The 23,749-nt window shown below is 39.3% G+C and overlaps 1 protein-coding gene across 10 annotated transcripts in view; it reads left to right on the top strand.

Annotated features, from left to right (window-relative positions):
- The first annotated feature begins 16,960 nt into the window (after nucleotides 1-16,960).
- The window catches only part of Slc39a12 (solute carrier family 39 member 12), a 64,411-nt gene continuing 57,622 nt past the window's right edge, over nucleotides 16,961-23,749 (top strand). For 5 of the 10 annotated variants that reach the window (XM_078023349.1, XM_005325798.5, XM_021726667.3 and 2 more), the window contains exons 1-2: nucleotides 16,961-17,065; nucleotides 17,932-18,278. In XM_078023349.1, coding sequence (XP_077879475.1) covers nucleotides 18,018-18,278 — 261 coding nt within the window. In that variant the 5' untranslated portion in view covers nucleotides 16,961-17,065; nucleotides 17,932-18,017. Of the gene's footprint in view, nucleotides 17,066-17,931; nucleotides 18,311-23,238; nucleotides 23,331-23,749 lie in introns of those variants that run through there. The other 5 variants (XM_040277016.2, XM_005325795.4, XM_040277017.2 and 2 more) reach the window with 5 other exon arrangements.

Here is a 23,749-nt window from a genome sequence, read left to right as displayed (position 1 = left end):
TTTTTTAGCTCAAGAGTTTGGACATAAATAAAGGTTTGTGTACATTGTGAAATATATCATAGATTTCACATCCACACGTGGTACTCTCCTGCCCACTCATCCTTTTACTTTCCTAAGATTTCATTCGTGGGCAGGAGTTCTTTACTCGGGACCACTGGACAGGACTCCTTAGATGGCATTAAGGAGGCAGTGTGGGGGGGTGAAAACACATTTATTCACATTTGTTCCCTTTTTTGAGGGGGTGATATGGATAGCTATATTTTCAAGAAAGTCTATAATTCAAAAAAGATTCAGAAGCAACTAGTTGAGTAGGGGGCTATGACGAAGTTTCTAATACCCCAACTTATAGGAGACAGAGCAATCGGAAGTGAGAAGTAATCAAGTATGGAAAAGGTGTTTGGGCTCAAACAACTCCCTTTTCTACAACTAATAGAAAACATCTTGCTTTTCATTTTCTTGGTAAAAACAAAGCATGTTCTGCTTGAAGAATTCCAACAGAAATAATGATTATAGAGTCAAAGCTCTCTCTCTCTCTCTCTCTGTGTGTGTGTGTGTGTGTGTGTGTGTGTGTGTGTGTGTGTGTGTGTGTTCTGCCCTCAAGCTGCATGAGAGAATTAGAAATAGGGAATGGGAGATATATACAAGTGAGGCTGGTTTGCAAATTCTGAAGGCAAGTCTTTTCATTGTAATTCACATAAAATACTTTAGACTCAACACAACATATATCTCAGATTCAAGTATCTTATCATTTGGAGAAACGGTTTGACAGGGTTGCTGAGTATTATGTTTCACAATCTCAAATTACCCATTCTGAAATATGTATCCAAGTCACATGTATCTACAGACCTATCCAAACATAATACTAAAGCACCAACAATATGTTTGGAAGAAGGTATTGGGTGGAGCAGACCAGTTTTGCTTTTGGTCGTTTTAGTTTTTTGTGTTTTTTGTTGTTGTTAACTGGAAGTTCTCCCTGGCGATTGGGTATTATTTGAGTGCTGTTGCTCTTCCTCACTAGCTTTAAAACTTGTATCAGGTTTTTATAAGAAATCAATAGCTGGAAGATTTTTCAGTTCTTAAAAATTTACTAATTATCATTCCTTTAAGGATTTTTCTTTGCCTTGAGTCTTGAAGGAGACTTTAGATTTGGACTTTTGAGCATTGCTTAAACTGCTAAGTCTATGGGAACTCTTGGAGATGGACTAAATACATTTTGTACTGGGAATGGACATAAGTTTTGGGGAGCCAGAGGGTGGAGTGTTATGGTTTGGATCTGTGAAACTTATGTGTTAGACAATGCAGGAATGTTCAGAGGTGAAATGATTAGATTTTGTAAAATGTAACCACATTGGTGGGTCAATCCACTTGATGGGTTAATAATTTAAATGGACTACCAGGTGGTAACTGAATGTAAGTGAAGTGTGACTGGAGGAAATAAGTCACTGGGACATAGTCTGCATTCTATTTGCCCATGGTCTTTTCCTCCTCTGCCTCCCACATGCCACAGGCTGAGCAGCTTTCTTCCGCCACGCCCTTACACCATGATGTTCTGCCTCACATGAGACCCAGAACAATGGATTTGGCTGGCCATGGACTGAACTTTTGAAACCATGAGTCCAAATAAATTTTTCTTCCCCAGGTTGTTCTTGTCGGGTATTTTAGTTACAGTGAAGAAAAGCTAACATATCCAGTCTTTGCAGAAAGACAGGAATTCATTCAAAAGGGTGGTGTCTCCATTACCTAATCACCTCCTCATAGGCTCCACCTTTTAATGGTCTTACAATTTTTTAATACCATTACATTAGAGACCAAGATTCTAGCTCATGAATCTTTGAGGGATGTACCGTATCCAAACCATAGCAATACGAGTTTTTTTTTTTGTGTGAGATTGTATTCTGTGTCAAATTAAGCTTGAAAATTAGTTCTTTTTTCCCCAATATTATTCATATAATTTACTTATTTTCATTAACTAAATGATTGTATAATCTAAGAGTCTCTTCATTCCTTTGAAATTTATCTCTTCTTTAAATTACTACTCTGAGATGATAAAAAAATCCTCTTGTTAATATTTCTTTCTTGATCTCAGAATAATCTCTATTGGTTTCATGACTATTTGCTTTTTGCTTTGTTTCATGATCCCATTAAACTTATTTGTATTTTCTCCTAATTCTTTAATAAATTTAAAAATTTAAAAATCAAGGTTATACTTTTCATACATCTAAACCTTCTATTGAAGAATCTCTCAATTTTTTAATTGAGATTTTCCAAGTGAAAGTTAAAATTGTATATTTGCCAGAACTCTAGTAACACACATTCTCATCAAAATAGATAAACTGAAATTATAAAAGCAATTTTAGTGGTTGTACAGTTGTACAATTAATTGTTCATACTATTTCTAAAACATTATGCTTTAAGTAGACATTGCTGATAATTGAAATTTCAACTTACATTTTTCAGACTCTGGTGATAGAAAAAAGTTTGTATAGACTAGATCAGGTTTCATATATTTCTAACCTTTCTCCTCTAATTCCTCTTTGCTTTGGTCCTGTCTCTCAACCTTCCTGTCATGCTGGGTAGTCTTGCACATGGGGTGACCAGGTATATTCCAGAAACTATTTGGGAAGTGGCATTTTGATGTGTCCCTTTCACCAGGCTGAGCTCTGGTACTGTTACCCAAACATAAACCTAAGTGCTCAGTGAAGAGATGTTGCAGAAGTAGTTAAAGTCCCTAATCCATCCACTTTCCATTCAAAATATTATCCTGAGTGGGCCTGAGTTAATCTGTTGAATTGCCTTAAAATCAAGCTTTGGCATTTCTTGGGGAGAAGCAAGGGAAGGAGAGACTCTTGACTGTAGAGTCCAACTTTGGCCTATGAAACTCTGGCTGCTTCATGTTCCCTTTCTGATGGCCTGTGTTATGAACTTCAGACTTGCTTAGCCAGTGTTTGGTTTGGGTTTGGAATGTTTCCCCAAAAGTTCATGTCTTAGGCAATACAGTAATGTTCCGAGATTGTACTGCAAGAGCTACAACTTCTTCCATGGATTAATCCATTTGATGGATTGATAATTTGAATGGACTACTGGGTGGTAACTGTAGGTAGGTGAGGCATGGCTAGAGGAAGCAGGTCACTGGGGATGTAACTGCGGGGACGACATCTTGTCTCTGGCTTCTTTCTCTCTGCTTCATAGCTTCCATGTGCTGAGCAGTTTTCCTCTTGCCACGCCCTTCCGCCATGATGTTCCTGCACTGGAAACGTCCAAACAGGATCTGAGACCTGTGAGCCCAGAGTAAACTTTTTCTCCTCTAAGTCATTCTTGCCAGGCATTTTGATCACAGTGACAAGAAGCTAACATAGCCAGCCTGACACAACTGTATAAGCCTATTCCTTGTCATATCTGTATATATACCAGTATCCTACTGCCCACATCCCCACACAGGTGGTGGGAATGGGGTTCTCCTCTGGTGGAATGGGCTGACTGAGAAATAAAAGCTAAGAGAAATAAAACAAGCAAAATAACCACAGAACACAGAAAGTAGTTTCAAACTGGGGGCAGGACAGGCAAGCTGACCAGACGGGTCCAGCTTCTAACACACAAAGGAGCCTGCATCTGCTTTATTTAGATCAGAAAACATCAAAGACTTTCCATAGAAAGTTCTTCACCAAAATAGGATAAGTGTGGGGGCAGGTTGGCTGCTAAGTTCCTAACGGGTTAAGCCCATCTCCAGTGCTTTCTAACAGAGGGACCTTTCTCACAGAGCATTGGACAGTCTGTCTCCGAGGGACAGCCACAGGACCTATCCCTGGCTGCAATGCCCAGTAAAGGTCCTCATGCATTTCGTGGATTGCTTCCCACAGTATACATCAGTACACAAGGTCACCAGTCTCTTAATATTTCCTACTGGATCTGTATTCTTGGTTGAATCCTGACTGATACGCCATTTCTACTTTGACAACCATATCAAAATATTATCCCATTAAACCCCAAACGCAATGTATTCCAAACTCAACCTCTGTTTACCCTGATTCCACAGAATGCTCGTGACCAACTCAACACCAAGCAACACAAGAGGATTGTGTGGAGATGCAGTTAAAATGAAGAGTCTAAGTCAACTATGTTAAAATATGCACAGTTTACTTTAAAAATATGACCATGTGAAACGAGAGCTGGAACCTTGGAAGAGATCCATGCAAGGGAGTGGCCCTGAAAATGAAACTTCTTTAGCTTTAGTATAGATTGAGTCAGGAACAGTTTCTGAGAGAAGTGCCACTCAGGAGAGACCTGAACAGAATCTTAAATATAAAAGGCAAACTTGGAGGAAAGAGGAAGGCAGAGATGGACACTAGACAGAGGAAGAGTTTCTGTGTGGTCCTCTCTCTATTTGTTCTACATTCAGAGCACGTGGGTGTGATATTAGGCTCTGCCCAGGTAACCCAACCAAAAAAGACTCCATGTCTCTCTACATAATCGAAGCTGCACGATGTACTATCTGGCCTCATTTAAAAGACGCCCGAAATAATATTTCTTTAAACTCAGACATTCAAATCTCAGGCCATGAATTTATCCTAGTAGATTCATGAAGAATTAGGCTTAGCCCCCCCGCCCCACCCCCCAGAAATTTAGGTCCTATATAACTAGGGGATGCATAGAACAATTTTCTTTATAAAAAAAAAAATAGGAAGTTGAAAATTCTATCTTAATTTGGAAATATTTGTATTACTAAGAATATAAAGACCCTTATATATATTAGTGAGAATTTCTTCTCTGCTGACATGTTACGGAAAAACGATTTTGTTAGCTATGTTCTTAAGCACATGTAATCACCTGGGCCTTCCTCCAGGCACCTTGGATCAGAACGATGGAAGTGGGATTTAGACATCACCTTAAGACAATAGAGTAAGCAAACAGAAACTTCAGGGGATTCTACTGGGCAATGAAGATCTACGATTTGACTGTGTCCTCTACAAAACGCAGGGGTTGAAAGTCACTGGAATAGTACTGACGGCTGAGGCCTTTGAGAGGTGATTAGGGAAAGAAGAGTCATTTGTGAATGTATTTAAGATTAGATAAGAGGCAACGGGAGGACTTCAGTTCTATTGCCTTTTGCAACTTGAGGACACAAACTCCCACCACCACCACCACCACCACACACAGCAAGAGGTTTCTTTCAAGATGTCAGAGAATTGAACTTGAACTTAGCTTTCAAAATTGTGAGAAAGTAAGTTTTGCTGTTCTTTATAAATAGCCCAGTCCATGGTATTCTCTTATAGCAGCACAAAGCAACTAAGACATGAAGAGAAAAAAATATTAAATAGAACTAGCTTGAAGGTATTAATTATTCCTCAGGATTCCCCATTAGGTCAAATTCTTGAGAACATGAGTATAATAATCTCTCCCACAGTTAGGGGAGAGCAGCTGGTGAATTTCCTGCTGTAGAATTAGCTACTCGTCATATAATCATTTTTTTTTTAGCAGAGAGGTTATGACCAAAAAATTGTCACATTATAATTTCTCTTTTCATGCTTCTGGTTTTTCTTAGGGAATTGATATTGTGTCCAAATATCAAATAAAAAAATTTTCCTTAGGACATTGTTTTTGGTTAAACCTCAATAGATGTTATCATAAAAAATGTATCAAGAGACTATTTCAACAGGAAATTTCACCCAAACCACTGAACCCACGTACCAGGAAGATGTCTTTTGGCGTTAGCATTTCTTCAGAATTTTGTAGACAGTGGTTTTCATTTGGACTGGAGCCTTCTTTAAAGGAAAGTGACACTGACATTAGAAAGATTCCCTGAACCGGCAGGAGATCCTGCCACTGTGGTGGCTTTAAACTATTAGCATTATTCATCAGAACTCTTCATGATTAGGCTTTGTCAACCCTTATTGATCACATTCAGCTGGCTGTGAGGGATGAGTGGCAATCTTATCTCCGTTTTCCCTTTAGGGGTCTGATTATAGCTCCTGTGCACACAGTTCCCTGGGAGTTTTAAAGAACCCTGTAAAGCACACACCTTATTTATTTTTTTTTTTTTCCTGTTGATTCCTTTTTCCTTTCAAGGCAAGAAAGTTCTAACTCTCTGGGTCTGTCTGACTTTGATTCATGATCTTAGCAGGAAATTTTGCTGGGCTAAGAGCCACATGGGCTTGTTCAAAACCCAGTCCTCTCTGGATTTATGCTTGTAATTCTGATTAAATAGACCTGGATGAGAGTCTTGAAACCTGCAACTCACTCGGTAGACAACCCAGGAGGCTAAGGTGTGCAGCCCTTAGACTATGACTTTGATGAGCACTCTATTTTGGAGTCACAATGTGTTAAAAACAGAATTTCCCCAAAGGTATTAAAAGTCTCACATAATCCATGTCCAAAAGTATAGGAATTAACTAAGGTGGTAGCTTCTCTATTCTTTATGTTTATTAACCACAAACTATAGACGTTTAAAATCCACTTTTGTACTTGCTATATTTTGGATCTTGAATGTCTCCCAAAGGCCCATGTGCTAAAAACTTGGTCTCAGGCTGATGATATTGAACAGTGATGGAAACCTTTGGTAGGTGGAAGCCTTGTAGGAAGTCCTTAGGTCATTGGATATGTGTCCTCAAATGGGATTGTGGAACTTCAGCCCCTTTCTCTTCCTCTTTGCTCACTGGCTCATGATATAAGTGGTCTTACTCTGCTGTGCACCCCTCACCACCAAAACAATGGGTACTCTTAATCATGGACCAAAACCTCTAAAACCATGAATCAGAATAACCTTTTCTCTTTTGAGGTTTATTGACTCGGGTGTTTTATTATACTGATAGAGAGCTAACACGGTACTTCCCCACTGCACTCCCTTCTAGTTGTCATACTGTCCCTACATCCCCTTCTCCAGCACCACTGATGAGTATGTACATGAAAATATTTTCCATATTTGTTGGGATATGAATTCCAGGAAGGGAAAAGCCAAACATTCTGTAGTCTTGGGCAGAACCTAGATCTTTGAGAAAAGAACATATTTTCTGGGCTGTGGGCACTACAAAGAGAGTGTTTTCAACATAGAGATGTCTAACCCATGAAAATGCCAGTCTTCTTGGGTCAGAGTTTGCTCATGTTCTAAAAGGAAGTAAAGTGGAAACTTCTGATGCTTGTGATTGTCATAACTTGGCGATCCAGCTTTATTCTCTTCTAGAAAGAAGAAGGCAGATGAAACAAATGACATCAGCTTCTTTAAGAAAAAATCACAAAGGCCATTTTGAAGGAGATTTCATCTCTTCTTAATTATTTTGAAAATCAGAGTACCACTTGGATAGAATTGTAATGGAGGAACGGATTAAGTCCCCATCATATGCGGGGCACACTTGCACATAACCAAATGGGATTCTACATAGTCCTGAAGTGTTCTCTTGATTGGCCTGTGCCACCCCAGTGGTTGATGCTGAAATTCAAAGGCTCTGGCTCTTGAGCTGGTGGGGACAGAGGAAGAGGGGAATTTGAAGTTTCCAGCAGACAAGAAGAGAGGGTATGTGGCGATAATCTGTAGGAATCTTCTTCTCTGAATATGATGATTTGTCACAATAGCAAGTTTTTTTCCATCAGAAAAGTTCTGAGCTAAGAGACGGGCCACACTTTTGTAGTTTCTGTGACTTTTTTTTTGTTATTGAGTTTGTCTTATAAGAAGTTCTGATTTGATGGGGCCATGCCAGGATTCTCTAGGGTCCCTTGCTGCCTGTGCCAGTAGGCTACAACGAGGGATGGATCATTCAACAAATGCTTCTGTGGGAAGAGTCTGTTCCCATATTGTATGTACCCAGCTATCTCTGCTGTGAGCCCCATGGATGGCAGCCTGGCTGGATGCACCTGTTACCAGTCTCAGGAACCTGTAATAATATATTTATTCCAAGGTAGGTACTGGGTCTCTTATCTTCACTCCATGCAGGGCCATGTCCCATCCAGGGTAGTCACACAGCCAAACATGCAGAACATGAAGCAAACACTCCCGGTTGGGACTCTAGCCTGAGCAGCTGACTTGAATTCCACTGCCAAGCAGAAAAGAATCTGGCATGATTTCTGAGGAGTCTCAGCCAACGGGTGCTTCTGAAACCATGGCTTTCCTCTGAGCTTCCCCTAAGGATGTGTATAGTTCTTGTGCTTATTTTTGCTTCTTTATTGTTCTTGCTTAAAAGCCAGATTCCTTCTCTAAAAGGCAGCAAAATCTCAGGATTTTCCACGTGGGCAGAACAAGCGTGGAGAGGCAGGCAGTATCAGGTAACCCTTCCTGATGTTGATCCTTGCAGTGTCCAAGCCACTGTGTTCTTTTGGACCATCTTCAACCAGGCATAGTCCATAGTGCCAAGCCTCAGGATATCACAGAACTGCTTACAAAACACTTGTTCCTTCACAAGAAACAGAATGAGTTAGCCAAGAGGGTATACCTGCCAACATAGGCTAAGACAAAAACCAAAAAAAATAGCCCAAGGACCATGAAAGTGCTCTTGGTGGAAAGAGCCGCAGTCCATCTTTCTCCAACAATTTCTATTCTCTGCCTAACAAAAGTACTTTGGTAGCTGCCACCCGTTCCAAGGAACAGACACAGACACAGAAGCACACACAAGACTAAAGAAAAAAAAATGTGGTATTTCAAGAATTATAATAGGCAAAACACCTGGGCAGCTAACAACATCTGTAACTCATGCACTTCTTTTTCAATCTGTAGGTCTAAACCAAGTGGTGTTTTATAAGTTATTCTGAAGCAGTGCATAAAGAAATGCAGATAATCAAAAGACTTGTGAAATCAATTTCATTATTCTTAAAGAATCCTTTCTCTTTTCAAGAAGAAAATGTCATGATGTTGGCTAGAATGAGGCAGCAATTTCATTAGCGTGGGAAACTCATTATGGACTTGTTTTTATTGTGTAATTTTCAACATCAGATTTTTAAAAAATTAATTTTATATAGGTGCATTATAATTATATATAAAGTGGTATACATTATGATATATTTATACATGCATATAACATAATTTGGTCAATTTCACTTTCCGGTACCTCTTCCCCTTCCTCTATTCTGCTGGGCTCTCTTCTAAGTTCAACATCATCAGATTTAAAGAAAATCCTTGTGGATCTTAATTAAAAAGGAAATCCCTGGATGGAATCATTTTTTTTTTCTCATTGGATCCAGTCCATTAGCATGAAGTACTAACTCTCTCTACTTCGTCAGACTTAAGCAATTAGTCCCCCACACTGTATCCACAGCTCTTTCATGTTAGGGTTATTTGGGGATGGGTTTGTGATCTCCCACAAGACCCAGCACAGCCTTGATAGTATAGATCTTTGTTTTTCACAGAAACTATAGTAGTAATTTCCACATACCAGGCTCAAAACATGTGCTCACTTAACTAAATTGTTACTTATTAAATTAAAGATTTATTAGAAATCATTTCTCAAATAAATAAATAAAGGAACCCATTTTTCCAGTAAATGGTAAGGACAACTTTCATTCCCTAACATTAACCACTGTGGGATTTTTAAAAAATCTAACAATCTATATTTTCTTCCATATTCTAAGCCAGTAGCTAGAATCTTAGTGTTCTTTTGCCTTTGGAGCTTTTGCACAAAGAAGGCAGAAAGGATTGGTATCAGAGGCTCCTTCTGTCATTTTATAAGAGCCAATTTTCATCAGAAAGATGCCAGGGGTCCTTGAAGAGGAGAGAAGAAAGCACTTTTGAGAGAAAGGAAAGGAATTAGGGATATGTCACTGACAAGGGCATGGGGTCCTCTGGGGACCAGAAAGTAACCCACACTACTGAAGCAGTGTCCTGGATAACCAAGCCTCAGAGGCAGGCAGGGAACCCGAAATCAGACAAAAAGGTTTCTAGTCTCAGTAAAGATTCTGAGCCCCCACATGCAGAGTGGAAATAACAGGTCAGTGAACTAAAGCAGACACAGGAATGAGAATGAGAGGCTTCTTAGCAATCACCAGAGTGCAGCCTATATTTAGGGCTTCCCTAGTGTTTGACCTGGGACTCTGGTTCTACCTTAAGATGGAGTTTCTCTCCACCTAGCCTCCATGGAGGCTCACAATTAGACTAAAGTTGATAAAAGGAAATAAAGAGAAGCCATATTTTTCACACACACACACACACACACACACACACACACACACACATTTACTACTGATTTCCTGTCCATATCTCTGTACTTATTGACTGACAGGCATAGCCATTTGGAAAAGTAATGGTTTTCTCAATACTGGAAAGATGTGTTGAGTTAAGTGAAAGCAATGCAAGTTCTACTTCCTCAGTGACATACCAATGAAGAGGAAAAATTGGGAAAATTGGTGGACTGACCTGAGGTTCCCTAGTGCCATGCTTTTACCTCCTCCAGAACTCCAGGGCACTGTCATCCTTTCATGGTCACTAAGCTGGCACCTTATGCTGCCAGTTCCTGCTCTTCCTCCAATAATAGACATTCCATTCATGCATAACCATCCTCTGATTCTCCCTTTCTTGTAGATTCCAAAAAAGGTTGATTTGTATCCATCTTTTTTTTTTTTTCAAACAGGGTAATGTCAACTACAGCTAAGGGCTTATGTTACAGTGGACTGCTCACCAGGGCTGTCAAAACACTACTAGATGCTAGGGATACGAGGACGATCAAGACCCATGTCCCATTAATGGGAAAGAACAGATGTAAATATATTAATTACCATAAAGACGAGGTATAAGGATCATTGTGGTCTGGGATAATAGCATGAAGGCCAGAATATGGAGAAGTGCAGTGTCTTGGAAGCAAAGGAAAGTGGCTTTGGAGAAGGAACCAACGGAGAGGAACCAGAGAGGGATATTCTTCTAGCAGGACACTATAGAGCTTGGACAATAATTGGGTGTGCAAATACCTTCACTGAGCACATAGATGTGCAAAACACCAAAATATCACAAGGACAGATGCACTTCTATTTTAAAAATGAAGAGAGGAAGAATGAGAGGTCCCTCATGAGTCCAACTTGCAGCAGGTACTCTATTCTGTCGGATTCCATTGCAGCCACAGCCCAATTGAAAGCTCGTGATTTTAAAATTCTGTTTCAAAGGAGGACCCTCAGCGCTATAAACAATATAAAATAACTTCCAAAAACACAATGACCACTCTTTTCAGGTTCATAGATTAGAGTGCTTTCTAGGAACTGTTTTGAAGAGTTTTAATGCCAGAATAATCTAGAACAAAGAAAACTCATAGGTTTAATCCAATCAGTGTTTAAAAATATTTTTTTTTCTTTGGCTATGGGAAATTGTACACGTTTGTATAGAAAACCTGGGAAGAATAAAATATAGAAGGAAAACCCTACGTATGTCATCCATAAGAGGACAAGTATCATGAACAGTTTATGATATACCATATTTTTGCCATGAATATATTTTACACAGTCAATATATAACACTAAATATAAATGCTTAAAAATTATATAGACTACAAAAATATTGAAAAGATTTCTTTTTATACTGAGAGTAAAATATTCACTGACTAATAATCATTGAACAGTTTATTTGGTAGAATGCTTGTCGATGCCAATAGCTTAAGCAATACAAATAATGTTAAACCGTTCTTTCTTGGCAATCTTTGAGTTCAAAGTTTTTTTTTTAATTGTCATTAGTGTAAAGTTTATTCAAAAGAGAAATTTTAGCAAGAGATATATTTTTGATATGTTTATCAATCAGTACCGAAAGTTGATCTTAAGAAGAAGAATAAAGCATTAGATAGAGTCCTTCTGTTTTTTTAGAAACTTTCTGAAGATTGTTATAATTTTGGTTTGTGGAATAAAAAACATGTTTGGCTATATCAGTCTGTTTTTCATTACTATAACAAAATATAGGAGACAGGCTAACTTTATATAGATAAAAAGGTTTATTTAGCTCATAGTTCTGAGGGTTCAAAGCCCAAGATCAGAGAGATTCATTGTTTCAGTCTTCTGTGAGGGCCTAGCAGTGGCTGGCATCACAATGTTAAGATCACATGTAAGAGGAAGCAATCACATCTCAAGCTGGAAAGCTCAAAGATGATTTAGTAGTTAGGCTCACTCTGGGGTCCTAAGAAGGCTCCCTCAATCTCTTCCAAAGCAGCTCACTGTGTCCTAAGGGCTTTTGAGGGGGCCCCCCACTTCTTAAAGGTTTCACAACATGTCTCTTCACCACCACCCTCAGGACCAAGCTTTTAACAACGAACTCTTAGGGGACAAACCACATCCAAACCATAGCAATGGTTATATTCTTTAATATCCTTAAATCTCAAACTATAAAGTGTTCTTAATTTTAGGATCCAGCAAATTAAAAAAATACTAAAGAAAATTCCCAATATTTTACATTAGTATTCAAGATTCTGAATAAATATTAAATGTTGGCTATATATACTTCATTTATATATTATTTATAGTTAATCCATGGAGCCTTTAACACAAGTAAATTTGGAGTGGTTAAGTGATGAAGAAAATGTGAGCAGCTGCATGTTCCCCTGAAAAGAGTATGGATGACAGTCTTTTAGGATGTCGTAATATGACAACTCATAATTCCCTGCCCTTCTACCTTTGGTACCATATGGCTCTCAGTGATGTCTTACCCCCTGATATTCATGCCCTGGTGGCATCCCATCTCCTTTTTGTATTGGTGGGGTTCACTTCTAGCAAGTAAAATAAGGGATGTCACTCTGTCATGTTAGATTCCATCAGCTTTCCAACAACCCCAGGAACTCAAAAGAGAATCCCTGCCCCGTCGGACTACTAGGGTTTGGATATGAGGTGTCCCCTGGAAGCTCATCTGTGAGACAATGCAGGGTGTTCAGAAGTAAATGCTTAGATGATGAGACCTGAGATCAGGGGATTAATCCATTTGATGGGTGAATAATTTGGATGGAGTCCTGTACTGGGTGGTAACTGTAGGCAGGTCAGGTGTGGCTGGTGGAAGTAGTTCACTGGGTGTGTGACTTTGGGGTTTGTTTTGTCCTTTGTGTCTTGTGCACACACTCCTTCTTTCTGTCTCTGTCTTGCTCTCTCTCTCTGCTTCCCGGCTGCAATGATCTGAGCAGATTTCTCTGCCACATGTTCAGTCATGAGGTTCTGTCTCACCTCAGGCTCAGAGTCATGGAGTCCACTGACCATGGATGGAGAACTCTGAAACTGTGAAACCAAAATAAACTCTGCCTCTTCCAAAGTGTTCTTGTCGGGTACTTTGATCGCAGCAAAATTAGGCTGACCAACACAGACCCTCTAAAGGAACTCTAACCCTTGCTGACACCTGCATTATGACCTTGTGACAGATCCTAAAGCAGAGGAGCCTGGGGGGTTTTCCTGGCCTCCTGATGCACAGAAAATGAAACGAGCTGCACATCTTGTTTTGAGTGAGCCAATCTGTGTCAACTCATGATGCAGAAAAACAGTACAGACCTTGTTCACACAGACACGGGCTCAGAATGCCAGAACATGAAACTAAGAACCCACCATGCATGATAATAGCAAGTCTCTTTTACTCTCTTCTTTGCCTGAAAATGTCACTTCAAGAAACAGCAAAAGAAAGAGATGACAAGACATATTGTGGCCTCCAACTGTACCACTGTTTGCATTTGGCTCAAACCAACAGAAAACTTGATGGAAATGATCTCATGGAGACAAGGGTTAATTGATCTCAGAGTGTCAAGGTTAGGCCATCAGGGGCTCATAGAGCAACTTGGATCATAACCTTATTCTATCTTCCTTCTCTGAAAGGTGAACTTTTGAAATGACTGCTGTCATACCCAACCAGACTGACACAGTATAGTAAATTGTAACAATGAACCACAAAATTAAACACGTGATCCAAATCACTGTAAAACAATAGGGAAAGGCCAAGAGATCACACATCATTTCTTATTCTTGAATGAACAGATTGTCTTCCCTCCCACCCTGTACTCTTGGGTATTTTTTTTTCTTTTACAGTTTTTTTTTTATGTGACTCTTATTAACTAATCAGAAGAAAAAATATTGTTTGAGAGTTGTACATAAAATTGATAGTTCTTGTTTCTTTTATCATGTTTACAGTCAGCTTCCAAATCAAAGACAACCCAAAGGGTTGAATTTAAAACAATTGACATTTTCTAAATGGTGGAAATAATGGTCATTTTGGCAGGGTCACAGAAACAGATGTATAGTCCCAACCCTGTAGGAGCTGTTTTTTTCAGTTGAAAATTCTGTTTATAATCAGAGAAAACAGTTTAGAGAAGGAATAATGTTTGATTCAAGTGCCTGGTGCTAAGTACTGTTGGCAGGTATTCTAGAAGGGGGAGCCTAAGATTCTGCTTGTTTGGAAGGTCTACTTCTTTATTTGGGCTGAAAAATTAGCGGGGGGCGGGGGAATGCAAGGGGTAAAATGTAAATTATTTCTTTTATTATGGGCACACATCCGGATCACCTGTGTGTTCCCCGCATTGATTTGTTAAAAGAAGCTGAGACCTAGAAATAAAAAGGATCACATTGCATCTGTTGCTTGGCAGTACAAGCACCAACCTGGATGTAAATGGGACTAGATTTCTTGTGGCACCTGCTAGAAGTATGACCCAGGGCATTTCTGGATTGTACAGTGAGGATTTCACTGGGTTTAACTGATATTACACTATTAAAATGTAAAATTACATAGCACAATGACAAAGCATGCAAGATAATAAATGCTGATAAATATCAGTATTATTTAGAGGGGTTAGCATCTTTGAAAAGAAGGGAAAAAAAGACAGCATAAAGGTGATGGGAGAGGGGGGAAGCTGGCCAAGAGATTGCTCATAGATGGTAGATCTTATCTTACTGCCAGAAATGACCCCACAGGGGGTAGGCTGAAGTCTCCCTTTCCCTTCAGGAAGTATGCACATGTGTGAATTAGCAAAAACTATCTTTCCTCAGAACATCTGCTGAAAAACTGTAACAAACATATAAATCTATTGTAGAGGTAAATATTGATCTTACAAGTTGTATAGTGCTATGTCTGCAAAATTAAACATTATATATAAAATTATGTAATCTGGTGGGCCCCTTTAAAGTCTTTCTGGGTCAAGACAGGGTATTTGTATTAATACATTGTATTAGTATGAAGAAGAAGTTTCATGCTAAGGACAAGAAGAGAGAAAAAATGGAAGTGAAGGAGGAGTGACCAGCCAGAACCTGCGCGTCTCCACCCTGTGTTGCTGGGATAGCACTAGGGAAGATCTACATATTAGCAAACACTGCCTAGGATGTGACTAGTCTTGAGGTGTGGGTCCAATATCTCACAAATGTCAATCAAAAGCAGCTCTTCTTTACACAGTTAAGATAGGACACGTGGTACTCCCAGAAGTTGGTTTGAATTGAAAATAAAAAGTTAAGAAAGGTGGATTTCAGGTTTGTCGTGGAAGCAGGCAGGTTGTACATACATAAAGGGTTTAAGCTGCAACCATGAGTCAGAATCTGAGATCCTGTGGGACTTCGGGACTGGACACTACCAGAGGGGTTAAGCAGGCCACAATGTCCTAGAAGGCAACTGTCCTGGGGACACTGGTCAGTGTCAATCTGGGTCTAGTCTTACAGCCACAGGGCAGGTTCTATATAGTGGGACTGGAGCAATTTTAAGGATCTGCTCATTGGAGCTGAACCAGGCTCTGAGGGTAATTACAGGGACCAGGGCAAAGTGCAGGTACTTGCTGGTACCCTGGAGGACAAGCTAATTTGTTGAATAGGTATTGGACTACTTCTCTTTGGTCACCTCTTGACCAAGTTTTAGAGAAAGGGTAAGTCCAAGCCTTGAACAAAGCTCAGGTGGTCCCTGCTGTGGGGTAGCAAGCAGGTTAGCAAGAGAAATCCCACTGGGAGATTAGGTCCAGTGTCCTCCAGCTTGGAACCTGCTTCCTCCTGGTTCTACCTCTGTAGGAGCCTCATCTTGAAAGCCTTAACTCTGGTCTAACCTGGTCAAACCTTGCTTCTTTGTTTGATGATCCCACACTCTAACTCCAATTAATCCTTACCATGGAATTCAGGAGACAGAGGCCAAGTTCCTTCCCTTGAGATCAATCCCAGTCATTTATGATGGGTTAAAGAGAAGCCTGGCATTTTCTGGAAATATTTGCCTTCCATATCTTTATCACTGTTACTAGCAGTTTTTCGGGATTCTCTTACCCTGTTGTTACCTTGTTCATTTACTGACCGATGAGAGCAATTTTCCCAATTTTGTTCTCCCCTTTTCCCCTACCCAGACTCGAATTCTGCACCATGTTGGGCTTCTGTGAGCTGTATTATTTGCTTGTTCTCTATCTACTTTGAAGTCTTGGATTTTAACCTCTTTTACCTCCTATGAATTTTGCCACTTTAATTCCCTAAGTCATTTTTTTCCACTAATAATTTATTGAGAGTCTGCATTTTGCAAAAGCCTGAAAGTCACAAGATCCACAGACCCCAGGGATCCTAATCTAGGGAGCTAATTAAAATTCCCCCATTTGACTCTACTTAATTCTCAGGTAACAACATTACTCCTTTCACAAATTTTGTTTGAAAACTTCTACTTATGAATGCCTTTGATATTTTATACTTCCGCACCTTATGAGATAAATAAGGTTCTGAAGAAACTATTTTTCCAATAACTGCTTAGTTTAAGTCTGGATGAAATAGTTATCATAGAATTAGCTGGAAAGAAAAGAAAAATCTTGATTGAACACTAAAGTCTTTTCTATTCTGTAACATGATTTTTTTTTTTTTTTTGACCTACATTCTGTCCCTGGAAAGGCAAGCGACTGTAGATGATTCTTTTTTTTTAAAAAAAAATTAGTTAAATATTAATATAAAAAGAACCCATTTATTAACCAGATTTATTTGATTATCCCCCAAACCTGCCAGACAGAAAGTTCCTTTTACCCACCTTCATTGTTACCCTGTGAGCAGCTCTCTCCATAGCAACTGAAAACTTCTCTGGACTGAAATAATCCCCTCTGGCTCCCAGTGTACAGTCAAGGAATTTTAAAAACAGGGGACTTTGAAACCACGAAATGCTCTCTGAGATTTAAAAGCCTGCAGAGCTCCAGATAAATAATCGTTTATCTTTCTTAAGGTAAGCACTGGGTTTAGAAATGTTTGTATCATCCTCTGTCATTTTAAAAATGCTAACATAATAACCTTAAGAAAGATTCTTAACCACCCCTGCCCCCTTAACCTCAAAAGTATTCCCAGTATCTTTGTTACTACCCCAAGGTCATTATTAGCTCATCTCTGGGTCAGAATCTGAGATGAGTTGCTGTTAACATTTTGTATTCCTTAAACAATCTACTGAAGAGATTTTTTTTTTTCCTCCAAAAGCTGATTGGCTTAAAAGTCATCTCCTATCCTTTTAATCACAATCAAGTGAGTGGATTGATCAGGGCTTCTGAGATCTTGCAATCTTGTTTTTCTAAGATAATTCATTCTCTAGAATCTTGATTCTTAACTAAAGAGTGACCAGTATTTTATGAACATTACTATTTTTTTTTCTCCAGTACTTTTCCTTGTCTGAAAACTTCTAACTCAACAATTTATTGGCAATATATGGAATTTATTTTTCCTTCATTTTTATTCTCTTACTTTAGTGATGAGGACCCCAATCAAAATTTCATGGGGTTCTTTACAATGAGCTTAGAGGAGGGTGTTTCCTTTCCAGGTTTGGTAACTTGTGTCACCTGCAGAAAAAAAGAGACAATTTACTCTTCCTAATGTTTGGCTGTTTCAAGACAGGCAATCTGACATGCTTTTCTGTAGCTGCAAAGTTTACAGCCAAGATAGTTTCCTGCCTGCTGTTTGGGGTTATAAAAATTACCTACAGACTTCCCGTTGTTCAGAAACAGCTTGTCATTGCAAATCAGCTTAGCCACCCAATTAATGAATCCTTTCAAACATGTTGCAGGCACAATAATTGAAGCCTTTATTTCCCCCCCTTTACCACAGAAATTCTTCTGGTCTCAAGTTTATCCTGTGAACAGCCACCCACTCACACCTACCTAAGACAGATTCAAGGTAAAGGAAGCGTGGAAATGTGTTTGTGGACCAAACATTCAGAAATTTGGGTACCATTGTTCTTTCTACTCAGCCTCATTCCCTTGACTGAGACAGTCAAACCCTCAACCAAGGACAGCAGCAGCACTAGGAGTCAAGGCCAACTGGCAGAAGTACTACAGGTTCTCTCTGCTGGTGACCATCCGCCCCTCAACCACTCACGAAGCCTCATCAAAACATTGTTGGAGAAGACGGGGTGCCCCCAGAAGACAAATGGAATACGAGGAGATTGTAACCTGGTTAGTGAAATACAATGGGGTCAGGTGCCAAGGTGTGTTCCAAAGAGAGTAATGGATGCTAGGGTTGCTTACTTCAGCAAAGCAAAAGGAAATGCAGATCTTCTAAAACCCAAGTGGGCAATGCATTGTGGTCAAATAACATCCAGATTTGGGATCCAACAAACCATTCAGCATTCTGCAGAGAACACTTAAAGATAGAGAATTTGTTGTTGTTGTTGTTGAAAGGGTAATGTTTATGTTTTCGAGAACACTTCTGTATGTTTAGAGGTGTTTATGAGCTTGAACTTTTAGTCCTTTCTTCTTTCTAATTTTATAATCTTTTTTGAGCCTGCAATCAACTTGCCAGTGACTAGTTAGAGAGATGCTATTTGTTTTCTGTAGTGTAATTATAGCAGTCTAATGTTTGTCTCATGTTCAATGTTTGAGTACTTTTTCTCTAGATGTTGATTGGGGTTTTCTGATATTTTTCATGGTAGGAAGTTCATGATTGGATAATTGTCTTCATAATGACGAATCTGAGCTGAGGGAGAGAAATGCTACATACAGGTAGATCTGAAATTAGATCCATGACTTCTGAGGTCCATAGCACAGCTTTCTCCTAGTCTACAAAGTGGATCCCCACCCTGGATGCACTTCTGAATCTGCTGGCAAGTTTCACAGATACCCATGTTGGCACCTTATCCTCCTCAGATGGAGACTGAAATTTCCCAGGATGGAATAAAAAAAAAAAAATCTCTCCAGATGAACTTAATATACATTCATTGGAGGCTTGAGAATTCATCCCATTGGGGTGGGTAGATGCCATGGTAGAGAGGTGATAGAACAATGTATAAGGTGAGAGCCCTGTGTCTTTAAAATAACTGCAAGGAAAAATTAAGTAAAATTGATCTTTACCATTGTATTGCTGACCCATGAGATTTTGGGGGGAAGAACCTACAAATATATAGTTAAATGAAAAAATAAGCAAAACAGATGCAAATAACTGCTTCCAAATTTTCCAGATTAAATTTTGGAATTTTCTTTTCAATCATACATAGTTCTGGGATGGGGAAGGATTTCATGGCCAAATGTTTTCTTTCTTCTTCTTCTTCTTCTTCTTCTTCTTCTTCTTCTTCTTCTTTTTTGGTGACAGAAGGGATCTTGCTCATAGATAAGAGTCTTTCTCTGCTCTGTTTCAATGATAAATAATTCAATAATTATTAAAATGTCCAGTGGCTCCCAGAGGACACTTGTTATAATAGGCACTTCATGTATGACAACATTAATATGTACATGGATACATAGCAACAGAAGACATGCCTCTAGATGTACCCAGGAATCATGTGTTATGAATGTCCTCTGAGAATTTGCTTCAGTGCAACGTTCTCCTTTAATGACATGGAGTGCCTTATTAAGGCTGCTTGAATATGATCTTGCTAGGGGGAATGTAAACAAGCAAAATTGTTCTCCATTTTTGGGGCTGGGGAAAAGGGATTGTTTCACATTTATTGTTTTCTGTGTCATTATCAAGAATTTGACCCATTTGGCTTTCCTTTGAATTATTTTCATTCCAGGCCTTGAAATAGTATAATAATTTCAAGCTCTTTCTGATGCTCTATTTCTTCCTTTCTGGAAGAAAATTGAAGTGAAGCAAGGTGAATCTCAGCTTCACCTGCTCAGTGGGCTTCCACTCACCTGACTTACCTGTCACCAAGGAGCCCAGGGAATGTATCCCTGCCATTCATGAGAAACTAGTGAAAGCAGAATCCTTCTGATTTCATGAATACCCAGGTTCTGTCCCAAACCATAGGGCTTCAGCTTGCTTTGAGTCTCTGGTCATCTCAGGGACTTTACTGGTAGGCAGGGCTCATGCTAGAAACTCTATGGTAAAATGAGAGGGTAAGGGAGTGAGCTCATATCTCTCAATGTCTGGAAAAGTAAGGGAAGTGGGTGCCTTGAATTTGTGAGGAGGAAAATATTGTAAGTCTACATAAACATAGAATTAAAAGAAAACCTGAGGTTCCTTGGAAATATTGGGCATTTAAATATAAACCGATTCCTCTGTAGTCTTTGGATAGCTCTTATGTGATCCTGGCTTTTTCTTTTCTTTCTTTTTTAATGAGAAACAGCTTTAATGGACTTAATGAGGGATTAAGTGACTCTACTTCAGTGCTAATGTGAACCAGGACCCTACATGGTTTCCGGAAGGAAAAAGAGCCTGGTTCTGGCACCTTCTAGCTTTTGGGACCTGCTGACTCTCGGCTTCCTCATCAGTAGAACTGATCTAGTGAGTCTCTCCTTGGGGATATCTCTGGGGATCACAGGGACATCTGGGCATGCATGAGCTTGGACACAGGAGCTCAAGTTTCCTCTTTGCCTTCTCTTCCCTGTACCTCATGCAGATGTAGCTGGTCCTTCCTGGTCCAGGGACATTGGAACAGTGACATTCTTCAGAATACTTTTCCTGCCTGTCCCACAAGGTCCCCTCAGCTGTGCCAGATGCTCAAGATTTTAACCAAGTTCTTCAGACAATTCTCAGCCACATTTAAGTTGAGACACAAAGGTTTTTCGTTTATTTCACACTCAGCACCACCCTCCCATTCATTTGTCATAACTTTCATGGGATACAATGTAGAAAATTATAAGATTTATCTTGCATCTTTAACAAGTTTACCTTCACTCTTCGCAGTAAAGACTTTCTTCTTGTCAAAAAAGCCACTAAAACTTGTTCAGACCCATCAAGAGCCATGGTCTGCCATCAGCTAACATCCATCCAGCCCTTTGGCAGGAAAAGGAAGAAATAAAATTTTCTTCTTGTATATTAACATTGATTATTGTCCATTAAAAACAAATATTCCTCATCCCCAAACAAGACCTCACAAAAATCTAAGAACTTAAAAGAGGACAGTAGATTGGATCAAAACCTAATTTTTAATATTTATGAGGCTAAAACCTCAAGTTCATCCTGTAGGTTTGGCAGCTGTCTTATTGACGTACAAAAAAAAGAAATTATCATATTGCTTTTTGTCACCAAGGTTCTCACCTGGCATAAGCAATAAGCGAAGCTGAATCACTTACCTAGCCAATCTGATTTGGCTTCAGGGTGTAATGAACAATTATTACCAAGTATCAGGGTAACCTATTAGCTTGTAAGGAAGCCTCTGCTTGAATTTGAATCAATCTTTTGCCAAAGCTTATTGCTTTATGAAGTCTTCAAAATGAATTCCTAGAATCTGTGTGGGCATTTTTCCTTTTACAACTTATGCCTCCACATGACAAGATTTAAAGGAAAATCATTGGATTATTCCTGAATGGGTCTATTCTTCTTTAACAAAGAATCACTTCACTATAGTCAGCAGCCTTGGTCAGAGTAGATCTTGATGCCTATGGGGTGGCAATAATTGCAAAAATTTGCTAAACATCCTTCCCAAACACAATTCAGTCAAAAACTTTAACAATGAAAACAAATCTAGTGGCCATATATTGAAAATCCTTGTCCCCTTCCCCACCACCACCCCCTAAAGTGCTTTCAATTGGGGGATTTGTTTTTCCTTATTTATTTCATTTGATGCTTTATGCTGCATTTGTTCCTCAAACCACCATCTTCTATATTAGGATAACTTTTCTAAGATTCTAGTATCATCAAAGGGAGCAAAGTTCTCAGGTCCTGGTCATTTAATTCACAGTTACACTTTTTTTTTTTTTTTTTTTTTTTAGCCAGCCTCAAAATATTAAAGCAAGGGCTAGGTAGTACCTGTTTATTCAACTGAAATCTCTAGAGACACAAAATTAGATGCTTCCATAACTGGTTTAAATTTTTCAAAGTCAGAAGTTAGTTTTACCTTGTGTGTTGTATGCCTTGTACAAACCAGTTTTGTAATACTTAGCACAATTACAATGCATACCCCATTCTCAGCTTCCCCATGCCTTGCAAACCCGATATTCTAATCCTGAAAAGGCCTGGCAAAATGTTGAGCAGGAACTATTGATGGATTGAGTCTCAGGCATCTCAGACCTGATGAAATGTGGCCACATACACTGCTGTGTGTCCAAGCCCTGGCTATCTGTGCATAGTCTGGTGGCCTCATGAGCATTCTCTCTTGGTGTTGATGTTCTTCTTCCTACTGATCCAGCCCCACCCATCAGTATATCATCATGAATTCATTTAACCCTCTGCATGTATAAATTCCTCATTCTGATTGCTCTTTGAGTTTTACCAATCCTATTGATCCTAGATGATCTTTCTTCCTATAAATTAGGAAGGAAGGAAAATAATTGATTGGGAGGGCTGTACAATGGGTCCACAGCTTATGTTCTCCATGACACAAAAGAAAACAATAAAAGAATAAGGCCTATTCTTGCTAGAGCAGGAATGAGCATTAGTACAACTAACCATTATGAGCTCTGTGGCTTTAAGCTAGTTACTTATCAGGTCTTATACTGGTTTTCACATATACTAGAGGTACACTTTTTTTTTAACAGAAGGAAAAAATAATTCTTATTTCTGTTTATTATCTTTGCATATTGCATACAAATGTATCCATCAATTCACTAAATATTAAGTAATTGCATAACTGGTATTCTAAATGCCTTACAGTATGTGAAAATATTTGGTGGATTATTATACAGGCTGAGGATATTTTTCCATCTAAAATAATGGAATAGGGTTTTCACTGTCAAAGAAATCATTATCCTAAACATTTTCCAGAACCAATTAGATTATACTCTGAGGAGTGCCTGGATATTAAGGTGCTCAGCACAGTTCTGGGCACCAAACTGCTAATAATTGGGAGCTAATACTACCTTAGTTTGGTTTCAGGAGGAGGTTGTTTGGCACCAAGAATGACTTTATTGCACTTTTATTTCAACTTATTCCCTTGTTGTTGGTGTTAATCCTGCAAAAGGCTAAACTTGTAAAAGTAAAATTCACTCTCATTGCAAATCATGTTTCTCCTCTCTTTGCTGAGTTCTCAAGCCCTTGCAATTGAGATGGGAGTGAGACTGGAGTTCCTTGGCTTGTGGAAGAACATCATTATCCTTTGCTTTGGAAATTTGTTCCTCTGGATCAGGGTGGTATGTACCAGAGGGCACCTTCTGACCTACTGGGTAGCACAGAAGGCAGAGAATTAGAACCTCTAAGTGGGGACAACTCACTGTGAGATACTGGCAGACATTTCATTACTTCACTCTGAGGTTGTTGTGGCTAGGTAATGGAGCTGCTTCTCAGATTCTGTGAAAATCTCAGGAGCTTCCCAGTTGTCTCTGACAAAAGGTAGCTGCTCTCTTGCTAAGAAAGCTGCCTATCCACAATTCCCATGTCCATCTTTTTCTTACTGCCCTATGATGTTATCCCTAACCCCTCAGTTCCATGTGAACTTTTCAGATTAGAGGAGCCACATTTGCCTGTGGTTTGTGATAGGGGACAAAAGACTTTTCCTCTACCCACTTAGATTCTGTGACTGAGGCCTGTGAGCTGAACTGACTAAAGCATA

This window comes from Ictidomys tridecemlineatus, chromosome 10, assembly GCF_052094955.1.
Source record: "Ictidomys tridecemlineatus isolate mIctTri1 chromosome 10, mIctTri1.hap1, whole genome shotgun sequence".
In the NCBI taxonomy this organism is placed as follows: Eukaryota; Metazoa; Chordata; class Mammalia; order Rodentia; family Sciuridae; genus Ictidomys; species Ictidomys tridecemlineatus.
Note: the sequence above shows the minus strand (reverse complement) of the source record. Positions and strands in the feature narration are given on the sequence as shown.